General features: G+C 41.2%; 3 protein-coding genes across 6 annotated transcripts in view; 2 read left to right on the top strand and 1 right to left on the bottom strand.

Moving 5' to 3' along the window:
• LOC101168638 (endothelial cell-selective adhesion molecule-like) overlaps positions 1 to 6386 on the top strand; it is a 56236-nt gene extending 49850 nt beyond the window's left edge. For 2 of the 3 annotated variants that reach the window (XM_023961507.1, XM_023961506.1), the window contains exons 5-8: positions 958 to 1002; positions 4251 to 4373; positions 4454 to 4583; positions 5245 to 6386. In XM_023961507.1, the coding sequence (XP_023817275.1) occupies positions 958 to 1002; positions 4251 to 4373; positions 4454 to 4583; positions 5245 to 5716 (770 nt within the window). In that variant the 3' untranslated portion in view covers positions 5717 to 6386. The remainder of the gene's footprint in view (positions 1 to 957; positions 1003 to 4250; positions 4374 to 4453; positions 4584 to 5244) is intronic. The other variant, XM_004075591.4, reaches the window with a different exon arrangement.
• A 34-nt stretch (positions 6387 to 6420) lies between these two features.
• Positions 6421 to 13677, bottom strand: acad8 (acyl-CoA dehydrogenase family member 8). The gene is made up of 11 exons (XM_004075345.4): positions 13529 to 13677; positions 12629 to 12729; positions 12205 to 12374; positions 11816 to 11925; positions 10314 to 10390; positions 10101 to 10238; positions 9878 to 10013; positions 8326 to 8423; positions 8084 to 8236; positions 7607 to 7709; positions 6421 to 7533 (listed from the first exon to the last, which is right to left on the bottom strand). Exons 1-11 carry the CDS (start codon positions 13644 to 13646, stop codon positions 7478 to 7480), a joined length of 1260 nt encoding a protein of 419 aa, XP_004075393.1. The 5' UTR covers positions 13647 to 13677; the 3' UTR covers positions 6421 to 7477.
• A 125-nt stretch (positions 13678 to 13802) lies between these two features.
• On the top strand, positions 13803 to 15693 carry thyn1 (thymocyte nuclear protein 1). Of its 2 annotated transcripts, none has more exons than XM_020708199.2 (8): positions 13803 to 13975; positions 14379 to 14434; positions 14559 to 14722; positions 14803 to 14871; positions 15011 to 15103; positions 15172 to 15267; positions 15339 to 15489; positions 15562 to 15693. In XM_020708199.2, the coding sequence occupies exons 2-8, from the start codon at positions 14386 to 14388 to the stop codon at positions 15603 to 15605; spliced, it is 666 nt and encodes a 221-aa protein (XP_020563858.1). In that variant the 5' UTR covers positions 13803 to 13975; positions 14379 to 14385; the 3' UTR covers positions 15606 to 15693. The 2 variants fall into 2 exon arrangements, with proteins under 2 accessions (XP_020563858.1, XP_004075392.1); XM_004075344.4 differs by having other exon boundaries at positions 13817 to 13975; positions 15559 to 15693.
• Positions 15694 to 16589: the final 896 nt, after the last annotated feature.

Raw genomic sequence — 16589 nt, 5'->3', positions numbered from 1 at the left:
TGTGATATTTCTGTCTAAGGTCACACAAAGGAACATAAAAAATGTGTTTTTGTTAAAACCTCATTGAAATTAAGTGACAAGGAGGAGTTAAAAATGAACAGTTTAACCAAAATAAAACGGTTCATTTCTTACTCTTGCAGGGCATATCGAATTATTTTTTCAAATGTAGTCCAATCTATCTTTATTAGCGTTTATGGGAAGGAGGTGTTAAAATGTCTTTTGTTTAATCAACTTATTTTTATTTTATTGGCAGCATTAGATGCTTGAAGATTAGCCTTTTGCTCAGCATTTTCCCAAATTCACCTCAAAAGAACACATTCCAGAAAAGGCAGCATGAAATCCTCATTGCAAACAGATGTACAGCATCCTCCTCTTTAAGTGCTGCCGATGCACCAAAAAAGGCACGGTTTGTATCGATGCTGAAACGATTCTGCAGAGAAAACACCATCTGTTTCTGAACAACTGGACTCAGGCTGATTGATTATTGACTTAACTGCTTTGATCCCTGACTTTATAGTAGAAAAGTCCCCAGACTCATGAGATGAAAACTACTCTCTCTGATTGTGCATTAGCCCAGGCTTTTAAAGCGCCGTGCACACACTGCGGCCCATGCCGCTCGTTTAGGTCTATCCTCTCACATGGCTTCAAGGCTTGAATTGAATTTGCCTTTTGAACTTTTCTTTGCCATCATGGCTTCTCTCTTTCAGCATTTTTCGTCTGTTTTTTGCCTCTGCTGATCCTCTCGCAGTCCTCCTTTTCCTGCTGAGTGTATCTAACAATTATTCCCATCAGCCCCTCTAAGAGGAACAGGTGGGATTTGGGATTGAGAGTGCAGCGACCCCCCCCCCCCACATCAGTTTCCAGCAACCCCACCCCCACCCCCACCTCCACCCCACCTCTCATTCATGCTTGCTGTCTTTCTCTCTCTGCCATCTTTCCTTCTGCATAAAAACCCAGAATGGAGAGCCTGCTCCCAGCCCATGCTTGTCCTTGGGTTCATGGGTAAGGGGTTTCACTCATATTCTCCCAGTATTTTACCTAGTCCCCCCCCCAAGCCCCCCAATCCTTTCACACTGTGACAAGTCACTTTTTTTTCAAACTCAATGCATTTGTTGAGATGGGGAAAAGCTCTAAAGGAAAAAAAAAAGGTCAACCCAACTTCCAAGAATACTTATAGGATAATGTCCCTGAAATGATTTCTATAAAAAAGGCTTAGTTGAGACTGATAAATGTGCTACAAGTATTCATAGAATCAGTCATTATATAATCATTTTCTAAAAGTCAGATTTTCAGACTTGCAGTGTGAAAAGGTTGAATTTCTCCTTTAAATATTGAATGTTTCCTATAGTAGATTTAGATGCAACATAGTGCTTTCACTGTGTCTACTTGTTTTATGAAAATGTTTAGATGCTTTACAGTTTTAAAGTAGTTAGCTCAATTGATATTTTAAAATGAGCAAAAATCATTTTTGCCAAATGTTGCAGTGAATAAACAATGTTTTCTTTTATTATTCCCTAGAAATGTACTAATACTTTTTTTAAAAAGTATTCCTTTAAGTGTATTGATACCATACTCACTTGTTTTGCTGAGCAGTAATGTGAATATGTCTTCTTTTCATGTTAATAAGCTTTTACCTTCTGCATGTGGCAAACATAACTCCTATTTGATATGACATAATTGTTTTTTAATGTGCCAAAGGTAACATATTATCATACATATGGATAAAGTTGACTCAGAAAAGCTTAAGAAAAGAAAAAAAGCCAATGTTTTCTGCTTTTATCTGTCAGGCGTTCTGCACTGACGGCAGTGAAAAACCAGTTTTTCTTTTATTTGAAGCAGATTGTCCTAATGCCAAACGCCCTGCTGCTCCAGCACAGCAAGTATCTAATAGTGGTTGAACTCACTCCAGTCAGAGTCAGCTGATGCCCTTTTTACCAGACTGAACTGGGTTTGGTTCCTTCCAGCCGGTTCACAAATCCAAAGATGAAATATTTGGATTTTAATCTGTGATTGAAACTTCAACTCAACAAAAAGAAATTATTCTAATTTTTAGAAAATGAACTTAGACGTCATAAAAGTAAGTTAGAGAAAACAGGTTAAAACAGACACACACAAGTTTTTGTTTTTTTTTCCAAATCCATTGCATTAAAGCTCACTTAAATAAAAAGAACTGACAAACTGCAAAGAGTTGCAGTACTGAGATATCCATGAACATGTTGGGATGTTTGGGCTGAGCTGTGAGGCTCACAGGCAGCTTTTTGTAAATACCACTGATCCCAGCTTAGATAGTTTTTATGAAAATGCAGAATTCAATTCTCAGGATGTCTTTTCTTGTTCTCATACTAGCAGAAATATGTTGTCATCTCATGCTGTTTCCTTTCTTGGTGCCTGTTGTCATTCCATAGGCGGAGCATAGAAACATAACTGTGAAAACTGCAGCTTTTAAGAATCTTTATTTTCTGCTCAACCAAGGTAGCAAAGGGCATGATGGGAGTTCAGGTTTTGGTGTTTCAGACAGATGATGTTGGTGGTACTAGGTCCATTTGTGTGTTTATCTGGACCAAGATGGCAGTCACAGTAGTAAATCAAAAGTCAACTTGGGTGAAGTAAAAATCTGTCATACGTTTTTGGGAGGGCTGTTTTTGAGCTGAACTTGTTTGTCTTCATCAATGTTATGTTGTGCTATTTTGAAGGTTTAGCTAACACCGTTTGTGATGTTCTCAACTGTGTTTTTATTAAGCAGCCTGATGGAGAAGCCTGGGGATTTACACAAAATGTTTTCCTCTCCAAAGTCTTTTTGCCTTTTCAATAGAGAAATTATCATTTTGATATACATACTGAAATCTTAAAATGCCTAAAATCAAAAGGTTTAATTGGTACAAAAGTACCTGGTTTGTTTCCCTTTTTTGTTTTGATTTTAACATGTTTATTAAAAGCAGAACAAAGTTCGTTTTCATAGCTTTTTTTTTTTAAAAACGTGACCAAAAACTGAACCAAAGGTGATTTGTGTGTTTAATTAACCCCCTGATGCCTACTGATGCAGATATGCATCAAACTACTTCTGTTCCAAATTTAGCTCAACTTTGCATCTACATGAAATCATTTTTCCATCATAGCAAATAAATTTAGGCATCAGACAATTGGATGAACACATAGAAATCCCTAAAGACATATTTTCAAAAATAATCTGAAGGAATCTGCTAATCACAGCTAGATTAACCAAAATAGTCCTTAAATTGAAGTTTTAATCCAGTCTATTTTGTTTTATTAAGGCTCAAAACACTTTCCAAAATCTTCACCTAATAAAAAAGTTTTAATAAAATAAGAGATTGTTTTTTTTATGTGTTTAATGAAGGGGATGTAGGGCGAGGATTGCACCGTCGGCTCCTTTACCCAGTGATGGGTGGGACAGGCTTCAGGTTAATGGGTTCAACAAACTCTTCAGGCATTACCGTGTCTAGTAAAATACTCTTGTCATGTCTGTAGGATGTTTATGAAAAAATACACAAAAAGACGACAGCAGCTGTGATGAAGAGGAGGGACATTCACTGTTTGCATTCACACATGTTAGCTTCCCTCCTGAGTGTCAACACAAACTCAAATCTCAGTCCGGCCGTCATTCACCACAAATCTAACACGGCAGCAGCTGTTTTGGATGCGATGATCAGGGATTTCTGCTCTCTTGCATTAATATGTCTGCTGCTGACATCATGTGAACCTTGACTTATCATCTGGGATGATTTGGACGAGTCCCCCGTGTTGCATTACTTCTCCCGCTTAGAAGATTGATTCGGTGCAGAGGGCAACAGACAACACAAACACAACACCAGGCTGACCGAAACAACACATTTGGAAACGGCAAACACCGCGTTTGGTTATTGTTGCCGCAGAAGCAGGAGCCCATCGGATGACGACATGCGTCTGTGCCGTGGAAGATTGGATTTCAGTGGATTTGTTGGGATGAGTCCCTCCCAATATTTATTTCTTTTTCCACAGCATGTCTGCAAGGCAGGATTTTTAACAAATAGTGCGGCAAATGTGAGCGCCGTCGCTGCTGTGTCATGACTAGCAGTGATAAAAGTATTTTTAAAAAGCACCTAGAGATCCTTCAGCACGCCAAAATAAAAGCCCTAGACGCAAACTTTTTGGGTGCAGAAAGTTACACCACTGCTGTATTTCTGTGCTGTTTCTTCCTCTAACTGTAATGAGACGTGTCTGCAAAGTGTGTGGAACTGTGTGCTTCTCTGCAGACGAGCGGCATGGCACCCTCAGGCTGAGCAACCTCACCAAAAGCATGTCAGGGAAGTACATCTGCAGAGCCAGCAACACGGCCGGCTCCGACAGCTGCTCCATTAACCTGGAGGTCATCACCTGTACGTCCCCCCACCCTTCACAAACGGCTGCCCCTTCACTGCCTGCACCATCTGTGTCTCAGTGTTGTTGTGTGTCTCAGCTTCCAATGCAGGCGTGATCGCAGCAGCCACCCTGGGCTCGGTGGTGGGACTGGTCGCCATGGTGCTGCTCTTCATCTTTTTACTGAAGAGGAGACAGGACTCGGAGGAGGAGATGTCCAATGAGATCAAGTGAGAGCTTTGGACTTTATTGTTCTGTTTTTTGTTTTTTTTCTAGAGCAGATGCTTCGGAACCGGAACCTGGATGACACTCACTTTCCATTTTTAACATGTTCTTAAAATATTTTCTAATGATGGAGGTCACTTAAAGAAAATGAAACTTAAAATTGCGTTTTTGGGTATTTCTTTACTTAAATCATTGTGGATCAGGAGCAGATGAAAAAATGACATTAGAAAAAGCTTTTAAGTGGGATCTAGAAGCTAGAGCCAGAAGCTCCCTGCTCTGATGCATCCACTTGCAGACAAAGAGATCCGTGTACGTCTTTGTTTTCCTCGTCCGAGCTGGAATCTGGACAGCTCCGATAATACTCGCCATTTTTGTTGCACCATTGTTAGGTTGGGGTTGTGAGGGGCTATAAGCCAGCGGGAGAACATGTAAGAACATGTATGATGAAAAGGGGGCGTGTTTAGTCTGTGCCAATGGTCCCGCCCACAACAAAGGTGAATTTCTAATGAACTCCTGCCGCTCTGCAGAAACTGTTTTAAAAAAAATGAAACTTTTGGCCCAAAATGGCATAATCATAAATAAAAGTCCACTGGGAACATTTTTAAAATAAATCAAAAGATGATTGGAGTTGGACTTTAGAATGAAATCTGTTTTTTTTCTCCTCAGAGAAGACGCTCAGGCGCCAAAGAGAGTGTCGTGGGCAAAGAGCAACACCGGCTCCGACAACGTGTCCAAAAATGGCACGCTGTCCTCCATAGCCACCAGCCCCCACTCACGAGACCCCCATCCGCCCAACTTCCAGTACCCTTACTCCCCCATGTCGGCGTCAGACACGGGGTCGGTGATCAACGCCTACCAGCTGCGGCCCGGGGAGCCCAACACCTTACAGGGGCTGCCGGGCTACAACGTTGGCGGCACGCCCACCCGGAAACACAAGAGGCCCCCCACTGCAAACGGGGGTCCTCCGCAGGTCCTGAGGAGCCCTGCGGTCAGCGTCCCTAAAAGAACTGAGGGGGCTCAGCCTCAGGTGCCGCCTCCCCTCTGCGTGTCCCCGCAGATCAGCTCCTCCACCCTGACGCGCATGGGGGCGGTGGCGGTCATGGTGCCCGCTCAGAGCCAGGCGGGCTCGCTGGTGTAGCAGAAACTGCAAAGAATTCAGAGCAGATGGGCATGAGCAGACCCCCCCTGGCAGCAGGACGTCATTATGGAGGGTTTGGGCTTCATTCAGACATTTGTTTTACTGAAGACATTTACGTGTGGTTTTGTTTTTTTGTTTTCCAATGCTGCATTCATGTTCACATAAGAGAAGTCTATTTTTATTTACACCTTTCATTTGAAGGCGTCCGTTTAACCATCATTTACTTCACAAAGTGTTTCATCATTTAAATGAAGTTGTTTTTCTGACTTGCAGAGTTTTTGAACTTTCTTCACTTCACCTGGCTGTGGCGCTTCAGTTTTCCACGTTATTTCTGATCAAAACCATCTTTGATGCTGTGGTAACCGTGAGGACATTCTCCAGTAATCTACCTATGTGGAGCTGGAATGTAACTTTAAGTAGTGGATGTGAACCTTGGAGAGGTTTTCTCTTTAGCTGCTTGATTTAAACTGCAAACATGGTGCCGTGTTTTTTTTAAATTTTATGTTTGGACTGCAGAAAATCCTCATCAGCCAGTGAGTTTTCCTCCAATTGTTCTCCTGCATTCTGAGAAGAACACAGCCGTGACATGTGGACATGGAAAAGAGAACACGGAACTACTTTTCCTGCAGATTTGACTTTTGAATAAAGTGTTCTGGAAGTGTTTATCCAAGAATATGTGTAAAAACAAACTGCTGATTCATTTAGGGGGGAACTGGTTTATTTGGAAGAGTTGTAGAAACAAAACAAAAGGCACAAACCACAGAAATGAATGTATTTCTATTTTACTGCTGAGTAAAGGATCTCAAATCAGACTAAAAGAAAGTACTTTCACAAGGCAGTAGGCATGGTATAAATGGGGTTAAAACAAACTAATGGAACATTCTAGAGTGCTTGATTGTTTGCATTAACTGCATATGAGAACTGGACTAAGTGACTCCTCCCCCAAACAGGAAGTACCTGCTGGTTCTAAGAAGCCATAATCCCATAGAGTTCTGTAGAGAAATAAGCAGCTGTTACTCAGTCATTCTATTGGTCAGAAGAAACATTCTTGCTCTGACGTCGATAGTTCTATTTTTTTTCTATAGGTATTTAAGATATAAACTGGCCAATCAGAGGCATCAATAAAATTATGTGTTCTCATATCGAACATCTGGCAGTCAAGTGGTAGGGGGGGTGGACTCCAAACAAGCTCACTCCTGACATGTGAGAGTGGTTGCCATAGAAACGTCGACTCAGACCGACTTGAATCCCTGCTTACTGATGTCTGGTTCTAACATGTCGATGTCCGCATCGCAAACAAATGGCGACAGAATTGAGTTCACTTGGTTGGAACCGGCAGTAAGCCATTTTCTACGGGTGACATCACACTCACTCGGCCCAGTTCTCATACACAGTCGATGCTTGTGTTCGCATGGGTAAAGTGTTGATGCTGCAGCGGCAAAGATGCTTTCAGCAGAAGAGCCTGAGAGGTAAACGTCCAACAGCTGAAGCATCAGCGCTCATTCGAACAGTCTGATCAGGATTCGGCTGCATGGTTTGTAGAGAACAAAATGCCATTTTTAGAAGTAGAATCTATATATGTGATTATGGTTCTGTTTGTCTAAAGTCCTGTTTCTCCTCGAAAAGTCCAACAGTCCTTTGCTTACTTCAACCATGTTGAATCCCAGAAATCACGTCAACCAATAAACACAAAGTGACCACATTTGAAGAAAAACTATGATGCTGAAGGAAAGGTTCTGGTGATCCAGGAGAAGAGATTCATCAGGATTCCATCAGCAGATTTCTGGAGATGATCATCCTCATCACCTCGTTGGTTCCTACACAGATCCAAAGAAGCCGTCTTAGTTCTAAATATGGCCGTTATTTTGACAAAAAGGAGGACAAACTGACCCTCTAGGATCTGGTGGACTCTGATGTCACGCACAAACTGCTGCACGGCGTAGTCCTTCAGGTAACCGTAGCCGCCGTGCATCTGAAGGGCCTGGTTGCAGATCTATAAGATAAGAACAAATCAGTTTTGTTTCTCTAATGGATACTTTTTTATCTTCTGAGCTATAGGAAAATGAGTCAAGACTCTGGAGAATGAACAGTAGGCAAATCGTCTGAAGGCAGAGCTGCACACATGAGCAGCCCAGCTGGTCATGCTTCAGCAGGGTTTCAGATGTGAGCCTGTCAGATCAACCTGCATGCAACTGACAAGCAGTGATGTTTGCATCCCTGCAGGAGGCGGAATGAGGAAGATATTAGCATACACAACACAGAGGAAGAAGAGAAGCATCCTGAGTCCGAGCACGTCCGCTTTGATTTTCCAGAAAAGCTTCAAGAGGATTTTATCACATGTTTGTGGTCAAATAAACTTTCACTGACATTAAAACACTCGTCTGTCACAAAGAGCTTGGCCATGGAGCAGAGGGAAACGGCGTCGGGATGGTTCGTCTGTAGAGCCTTTGCAGCTTCCCGCACCAGAAGACGAGACGCCACCAACTTAGTGGCCATTTCTGCCAGTTTAAACTGAAGATACTAAAACCAAAAAGAGAAAAAGGTTAAGGACAGACACACAACTCTGTCCAATTTGGATTGAATTAATAAAAAATAAACTCTGGTCTGACCTGGTTGTTGGCGAGCGCCTCTCCAAACTGCTTCCGCACCAGCAGGTGATCCCTCGCCAACAACAAGCTGGCATGCGCCGCCCCAAGAGAACAGGAAGCTGTGACGAGTGGGTTTCAAACGTGAAACGTCTTTGTAAAAACATCAACCATAACTGTCTTGATAAAAAAGAAAAACCAAACTGTGTACGGAGAACCGCTAAGACTATTGGTCATGCTTAAACCACCTCAGGACTTTGATACAATCTGCACACAATTTATGCAAAAATCTTAAAACCATGAAGTTCTCCAAAGATGCACTGGAGACTTTTTATCCAACATAGTTGAACTTGGACCAGTTTTCTTTTTTTTTTTAGCTTTAGAGCAAAAATGTGAGAAAAATTGAAAAACTGTAAACATTACATACAGTCCATATTACATCCATATAAGATAATTTATCTTTTTAATTTACTTTAGAAGAAAAACAGCAATTCTTTGCATAAAAGGCTGCATTGGGTTCTGTTTACTCTCTTATTCACCTGTGGAGGTTAAAAGGTTACTTATTTGTTAATAAATAATCAAATAAATTAAAACAAATATGTTTTAATTGTGGATGTGTGAGTACGTTTTGTCAAAACCTTGTTCTATTCTATTAATGTCCGTTCTTGTGCGTTTATCAATTCATTTCTCAATTTTAACACTACATACAAATGTGAAATAAAAGGAGCTAAAGACTTAATTTGCCCCCTTGTGGGTGCTAGTGTAATGACACTAAGTACTGAATACTGCAGGAGGGTTTCCAACTCAATCCCCCCCGCCCACCTATTGCTAATTAGCTGGAGAATTTTGTCAATAAAAAAGGTACAGGGCCATAATTTGACACCCAAAATACTGAAAATGTTAAAGTTTATGATGCTTTTGCTGGGAAAGAAAAGTTTTTAACCATATCATGTATAAACAAAACATTATTTCATTTTTCTTTATAGCAAGAGAATAATAAGTATTATTAATAATTGATACTTTCTTTATCCCACAATTGGGAAATTCTTCTCCGCATTTTGACCCATCCCCTGGGGGAAGCGGTGAGCTGCAGGCTGGACGCGCTCGGGGGGGGCGACGGCTGGCTGGGGAGAGCGGGGATCAAACCGCCGACCCTTCGGTTGTTGGACGACCTGCTCTACCGCCTGAGCTAAACTGCCGTAAAAATCGATTTGAAAGGAAATTACTGCAGATTTGCATCATTATACCTTTAAAATTACATTTAGAAAATGAAGACAGGACAGGAGAAATGAGTTTTTGAAAGCACCTCGTAGGAGCACAAACGTTTTTCCATCTTTAAAAACACTGTCATTATTATAGTTCTCTAAATGCTCAAGTAGTCTGGAATCAAAAACATTTTTGTAAATACACAAACAGGAATACAAACACCCTGTTTGCTAATTGAGAAATAATAATAATAATGTTAATGAGAATTGATATATTCGTCCTTTTTGTTAATCCTAAAAAATGTTTAACTTGAAAATGGTATAAACCTTTTGGTCAACTTTTGATTAAAAAAAAGTGTTTTTCTGCTCACCAATGTTAATTCGACCTCCATTCAGACCTTTCATGGCAATGTTGAAGCCCTGTCCTTCCTCGCCGAGCCGGTTGGTCACTGGAACTTCACAGTCCTCAAAGATCACCGCCCTGGTGGGCTGAGAGTTCCAGCCCACCTAAACAACAGGCCGGACAACAGCTGTGTGAGCGTCCGCCATCTAGTGGTGACTTCATTTATTACAACCAGCGGATCAAGGAGGAACCTTCTTCTCCTTTTTGCCGAAGCTGAGGCCTGGCGTTCCCTTCTCCACCACCAAGCAGGAGATGCCTTTAGGTCCTTTCACTCCTGTTCTGCACATAACAACATACACGTCTGTGTCTCCTCCTCCGCTGATGAAGGCCTAAAAGAGAAGCAGAATAAGAATAGTTTCTCTCACCAAAAGCTTTTTATTAGGCCTGAAACAGCTTTGGATTACCTTTGAGCCATTTAGGATGTAGTGGTCGCCCTTCTTCTGTGCCGATGTGAGGAGGGAGGCGGCATCACTCCCACTGCCTAAAGTAAAACATCATGGCTTTCTTAAAATGCAACTTTATTTCTTAAACCCCTTTCCTGTTGCACATAACCTTAATGTGCTTTACATAAAGTCTATAAAATTAGTTTTGTTTTAATTGACAAAGATAACACAGCAGCAGCAACAAAAGGAGGTGTAAACATATTTAAAAGCTAAGTTAAAAAAGGCAAGTTTGAAGCTTTTTCTTTAATCTCCGATCTTCTTTTAATCGATTTAATCGATTTTTAAAGCCTCGCCATGTGACCACCAGTAGACCTGCACCTGAGGACCAGAGGGCTCTGGGAGCATCATAAAATGCATTTCTGTTCAAAAGAATAAAAGAAAGCAGGGCTGCACGATATGAAGAAAACTCGCGATATGCGATATCAGTGATTAATATTGCGATAACGATATAATTTGCGGTATATAAACAATTAGCAAAACAACCAAAAATATTATTCCCATTCCATTACAACAGCTTAAAAATTATACGACAAATGACCCTTGTTGACGTAGGAGGCGAACATACAACATAATAGGGGGCCATCCGATTAGTTAACAACGTGAAGGGGTCCATCTGATTGGTCAAATGCAGAAAGGGATTCTTTCAATCCATTAAACACTTCAAGCTGCTATAAGATTGTTTGGCCACATCTAAGGTAACCATTTATTGCAAATTTGCTGTCTTTTGCGATATGCATATTGCACAGCTTGATATTGCGATAACGATAAATTTGCGGTATATTATGCAGGCCTAAAAGAAAGGAGGTCCAAGTCATCATCTGACCTTTATGAACTAAAAAAAGAATCTTAATATTGATCCTACAGCCGACTGATAGGCAGTGCAGACATGTCTCGGTCTTTCTGGTCCTGGTTAAGAGGCGTGCAGCCAAGTTTAAACAAGCTGCAGCTCATTTATAGGATTTTTCCAGCAGAAAGAACAATAATTTATTCTAGAAGTTGATGAGGTCATATTTCAGCTCTGGCTCTGGAGAGAAAGGCTCTAACTGAGGGTCTATGATGGTAAAATGCAGTCTTCCTAACAGTGTGCTTCAACAAAAACGTATTTTATACATCATTGTCTATAAAAAGTATTCACTTTGTGCGGCGTCATGGGCTGTGTGGGTTGATTTTCATTTGAATTTCTGTGCCTGTTTTTTTATTTTAAGCTTTGAGCTGCTCAAAACATGATAAGTGCTTTTTATAAATAAAGTTTGATTGGATTTGAATTGATCTGAAGTCCCACTGAGGTTTCTGACAGCATCACACACATCCAGGTTATGAAGCCGACGGATGAAACTGGACGGGCTTTTCCTTTTCTCAGCATCAGCACCAAACATTTGAAGAAGAAAAAAAACTGGATCTTTGTGAGCAAAACTCCAACCGGGCCCCGCCTTGGATTCCGATTTGGTTCCCTGCTAACTGACCTGGTTCCGTGAGACAGTAGGATGCAAACTTTTCCATGGAACAGAGGTCGGGACAGAACTTCTCCCTCTGCTCATTGTTGCCGAAGGTGTCAATCATCCAGGCGCACATGCTGAGGAGAAAAGTAAACGAGATAGTTTTATTTTAGATATTTGGGAGCTGAGCAACCCAGCATCTAAGACGAATTCATCCAGATGACTTTGCCTCTAAGTTGAGGCATAGCAACTGGATTTAAAGTCAAGTCAAAGAAACGTTTTGCCGTGGCGAAACGTTTCAAGGAAGAAGACTTTAAATCCAGTTGCTATGACTCAACTTGAAGACGAGCATCCATTCATTTTTGAAATTAATTAAGGTTTTTTGGGAGGATTCCTCTGAAATTTGAACGGCGTACTTGTGGATGCTGATGTAAGCTGTGGTGCTCACACATCCGGTGGACAACGCCTCGAAGATGATGGACGTGTCCAGTCGAGAAAGGCCCGATCCCCCGACGTCCGGCTGAACGTAGATCCCACCGAATCCCAACTGGGCCGCTTTCCGCATCGTCTCCACGGGGAAGATTTCCTGCGGGAAACAAATGTAAGACAGAGTTCATTAAACAACACTGGACAGTGCGTCTCGAAAACAACACAAAGGGCTTTTTTCATTAACAACACTGAACCGAAAATAAATTAATGTGACTGGAAAAATTCTTAAAATCTAAAGCTGACAGTCGGTCCACCAGTATCCCTGTGGTGCTTTCTAAAGATGCTGAAAAGCGGCACAAATTACATTTTTACTTTATATTCTGATACTATTTCACTCGCTCCAATGCAAACCTTTTGGTCCCAGTCCGCCATGTGTGGAGCCATTTCATTGGCTGCAAAGTCAAAGGCCACTTTCTGAAACTCTTTCTGTTCATCTGTGAGTCCATGAGAGGCTGTGGACAGAAAAACATGTCAAGTTTTACATACAGAAATCAGTTTGGGATTTGGTTTGTCTGCAGGATTACTGGTTGAATGGAGAGGGTGGGCAAATACTTTAGCTAGCAGGAGGCTTTGAAACGATTCCTTTTAATAGTTGGATTCATATTGGTTCATTTTGAACGATCCAATTCATTGAACTAAAATGGATCCAGGACATCTTTAGCCAAAAATTCAACCAGTGTGACTCATGACTACCTGGGTAGTGAACAGTGCAGGTGAAGTTTTCCAGATTCCTTGTATTTCTTGCGCGATTATTAAGTGTAGAAAATATGTGTAAAAATAAACAAGTAAACAAGAATGAATGACATATGTATTCACAATTGTATGATGGTATGCGTTGATTTGATAAACAACTTGCATCAGACATTGATCTGGTTGGATTGTAGATAAATAACTCCAATTTATCATTGATTAAGATTGATTCATTGATTTAGATGCTTTATAATAGATGACATTAAAAAGAAACCATAAAACTGCAGTCTTTGGTTTTGTAATGATTCTTTTCCGGTCTCCAAAAGGCGGCGCAAAGAGGGGCGTGAAGCATAATCTGTCCCCGGACTGGAGGACTACAGACAGACTAACCAATGACAGTCAGCTGACCTCTAAAAGCCTGAGCATTGCAGCTTCGGTTATACAAATCTCACGTTGTGCTGAATAATATATTGGCGAGTTAGCTAACAAAAGTTACAGACATGTACATTACTGTTCAGACTAAGACGTGGTGGAACCAAACGACTTGTTTCTGATACTTACGGTCGATGCATGAAACGATTCCCCGCCTCTGTGAGCTTCTAGAGGATACTACAGAGTTGTTTCGACAGAAAGTGGAGCCTATTCTGGCAATTCTTGACAGTGGTCCTACAACGGCCATGTTTACCTCTGGTGACGTAACAGAATTGGGGCTGCTGGGTATTGTAGTTACGCAAGAGTCATCTTCTCAGAATGACTGCAGCTTTTACTGTACATTTAGTCCAAAGTGGCGATGAAATTAGTTTTGTGATTAAATTAATGTCTGAGTCAAGGAAAACAACAATATTTTATAGCTGTAATTACCTATTTAGGACCAAAACAATCACGCATGCGCAGTTTATCACTACGAGAGAAGCCGGTGAGTTAATCGAGCGCACCTTACCCATGTTTCAGTCACGTGTCGCTAGATTCTCGCGCCGAATTGTTTGAACATCATCGCGTACTGTAAAGGTAAGACTCAGCCAATTTTTAAAATTATTAATCCACAAAGCAAAGCGTTTTTGAAAAGTTTATAGATTTATTGTACCACTCGCCACGTGACGTTTAAAATATCGTTGTTGGTTTTTTTTTTTAAGATTAAATAAAGACACTCATTTCCTTCCCCTTTTTATCCCTCCTGACAATCTATAAATGGCTTAAGTTTTTTACTCTAACAATTGCTTAATAGTTTAAAAGGTGCTGCTGGAAGGTTGAACAAGCAAAAAGTGCCGTTAAATAAATGTTTCCTGGCTAAATAAATGGCAATAACACCATGAAATGTACTTGTTTGACAAAATATTTGCATATTGAGGATGTTATTTCACACAGTAAGATCTTTCATTTTAAAGTAGCTGTCAAACTTTTTTCTGTGCAGGTGAGAGATGCCGCCAAACAAAAAAGCCAAAGTGAGGAAAGAAACTACAAGTTCAGGTGAGCAAATCAAAGTAACACTTAAAGATCCATTAAAACATTAGAGAAAGAAAAAAAAATCAATATTTGCTTTATTAAAATGTCGCGTTTATCAGAAATTCTCTTTATTGTGTTGGTCTGACAGATGACAGCAGTGATGAGGGGAAGGCCTCTGCTTTCAACAAGAAGAAGAAAGCTGCAACTCCTGCTAGGAAAAGAGAAAAAGGCTCCTCTGATTCTCCAACTTACAGCCACTGGTTGATGAAGTCTGAGCCTGAAAGTCGCTTTCAGAACGGCATTGATCTAAAGGTACAAATAAGCCCTCAGATTTTCTTTTTTTCTTTCTTTCTTTGAATTGTAAAACCAGCAGGACTTCATTTGCTCTGCAGTTTGGCATTGAGGACCTCAAGGCTCAACCTGAGCAGACTGCATGCTGGGATGGAGTTCGCAATTATCAGGTAAAAATGGTCACAAGAGAACTTAGAGACAAAGGCAATCTCTGGAATGCAAAAGCTTCTTCTCATCCTGATGAGACTTGAAGTTTTTTTTTATTTTTGCTTGTGGAAAAGAGTTGCTGTCTTCATCTATTTCACGCAGGCTCGCAATTTCATGAGGCAGATGAAAGTGGGCCAACGGGCTTTCTTTTACCACAGCAACTGCAAAGAACCAGGGGTGGCGGGGCTCATGAAGGTGAGTCATCCTTCCCATCAAAAACAAACCCATCTTCCTCCCTGAAGCGCATCTGTGTCCTGATCCAGATAGTGAAGGAGGCGTACGTGGACCACACTCAGTTTGACAGGAAGGATCCCCACTATGATGCAGCCAGCAACCCAGGCAGCCCCAAGTGGAGCATGGTATCAAAAATCAAACAGACTATATGTGGTGATGGTGGAGCCGCACAGCTGATTTTTGCCTCCTGTTGCAGGTGGACGTTCAGTATCAAAGGATGACGAGGCGTTTTCTTCCGCTGTCCGAGCTGAAGCGGTACCACCTGCAGCATCGTGACAGCGGAGGGCCGCTGAAGAACCTGGCCCTTTTTACCAAACCGAGGCTCTCGGTTCAACCCCTCACCGCTGGTATGTGGGAACCCTTTGCTCCTATATGCCACATATTCTGGCTGTAATCTGGTTTTCATGCCCCCACAGAAGAGTTTGACTTCATCCTGAGCCTGGAGGACAAAAAGCCGCTGTGATCAACCCGTCCTGTGAACAACCCGTCCTGTGAACTTTTAATCATCTATAAGTCGTATTTCTGTATTAATAAAGGTTTTTATGTCTAAAGTTTCTTGTTTTGTTCTCAAACTAGCTGTTTTTGAGTAGAAATCAAATCCTGACCACTGTCAGGAGGGAAAAGCAGACTACAGGTAATTTAAGATGTGTGATGCAGAGGCTGGATGTCTTATTGCTCCACAGAAGGAGGGAAAAATAACTTTACAGTAGTTGTAAAATAAAAATAAAAAAGGAGCTTCTCTCATCATAAATGGTGCTCTTCACAAAGCTCTAAAGTGGAGTCGCTTTATATGAAGTGCTGAAGAAGCAAGTATGATCATAAAGTGGATCTCACTCATCTGAGGAAGACTCGTGCAGTTCTGCCACACATGGCTGGACATCTTTGTTTTATAATCTATATCCTTGATAACCCTTTTGCTATCCTGGACACTTTGAAATTGGGAGTTGGGTCATTTAGACCCATTAGACTGTGCGCTGAACCTTTTTTCTTCAATGATTTGTACACCTCACTGGTGTTCATGGATTGCATGAAATCTTTCCACCTTTATCATGGTAGGAATAACATCTCAATGGAAGGGTGGGGGTCATAGGAAAGCACAAGGGTTAAACCAAAATCAAAAAGGACAATGTTTCTGCAGAGTGGCAGTAGTTCATTACAAATGTGCCTCAGAATTGTGGGCGGGACCACTAACGTGGAGCAAAACCGCCCCCCTTCCCCTCTCCTTTGTTAAGACCCACCTGGTGTGTTTTCTACATCACAAACTCTTTTTCAAGCAGCCTTTTTTTTTTTCTCCTGCTCCTGATTCAGAATGATTTGAAGAAAGAAATCCTCAGAAATGCAGATTTAAGCTGAATTTTCTTTATGCATGCCCTCCATCGTCAGGAAAATGTCACAAGAACATGTTAAATAAAACACCAAAAACAGTTTCTAGTCTGAATGGATCTTT

The sequence above is a fragment of the Oryzias latipes genome, chromosome 13 (genome assembly GCF_002234675.1).
Source record: "Oryzias latipes chromosome 13, ASM223467v1".
NCBI lineage: Eukaryota > Metazoa > Chordata > Actinopteri > Beloniformes > Adrianichthyidae > Oryzias > Oryzias latipes.
This window is presented reverse-complemented; position numbering and strand designations above follow the sequence as displayed.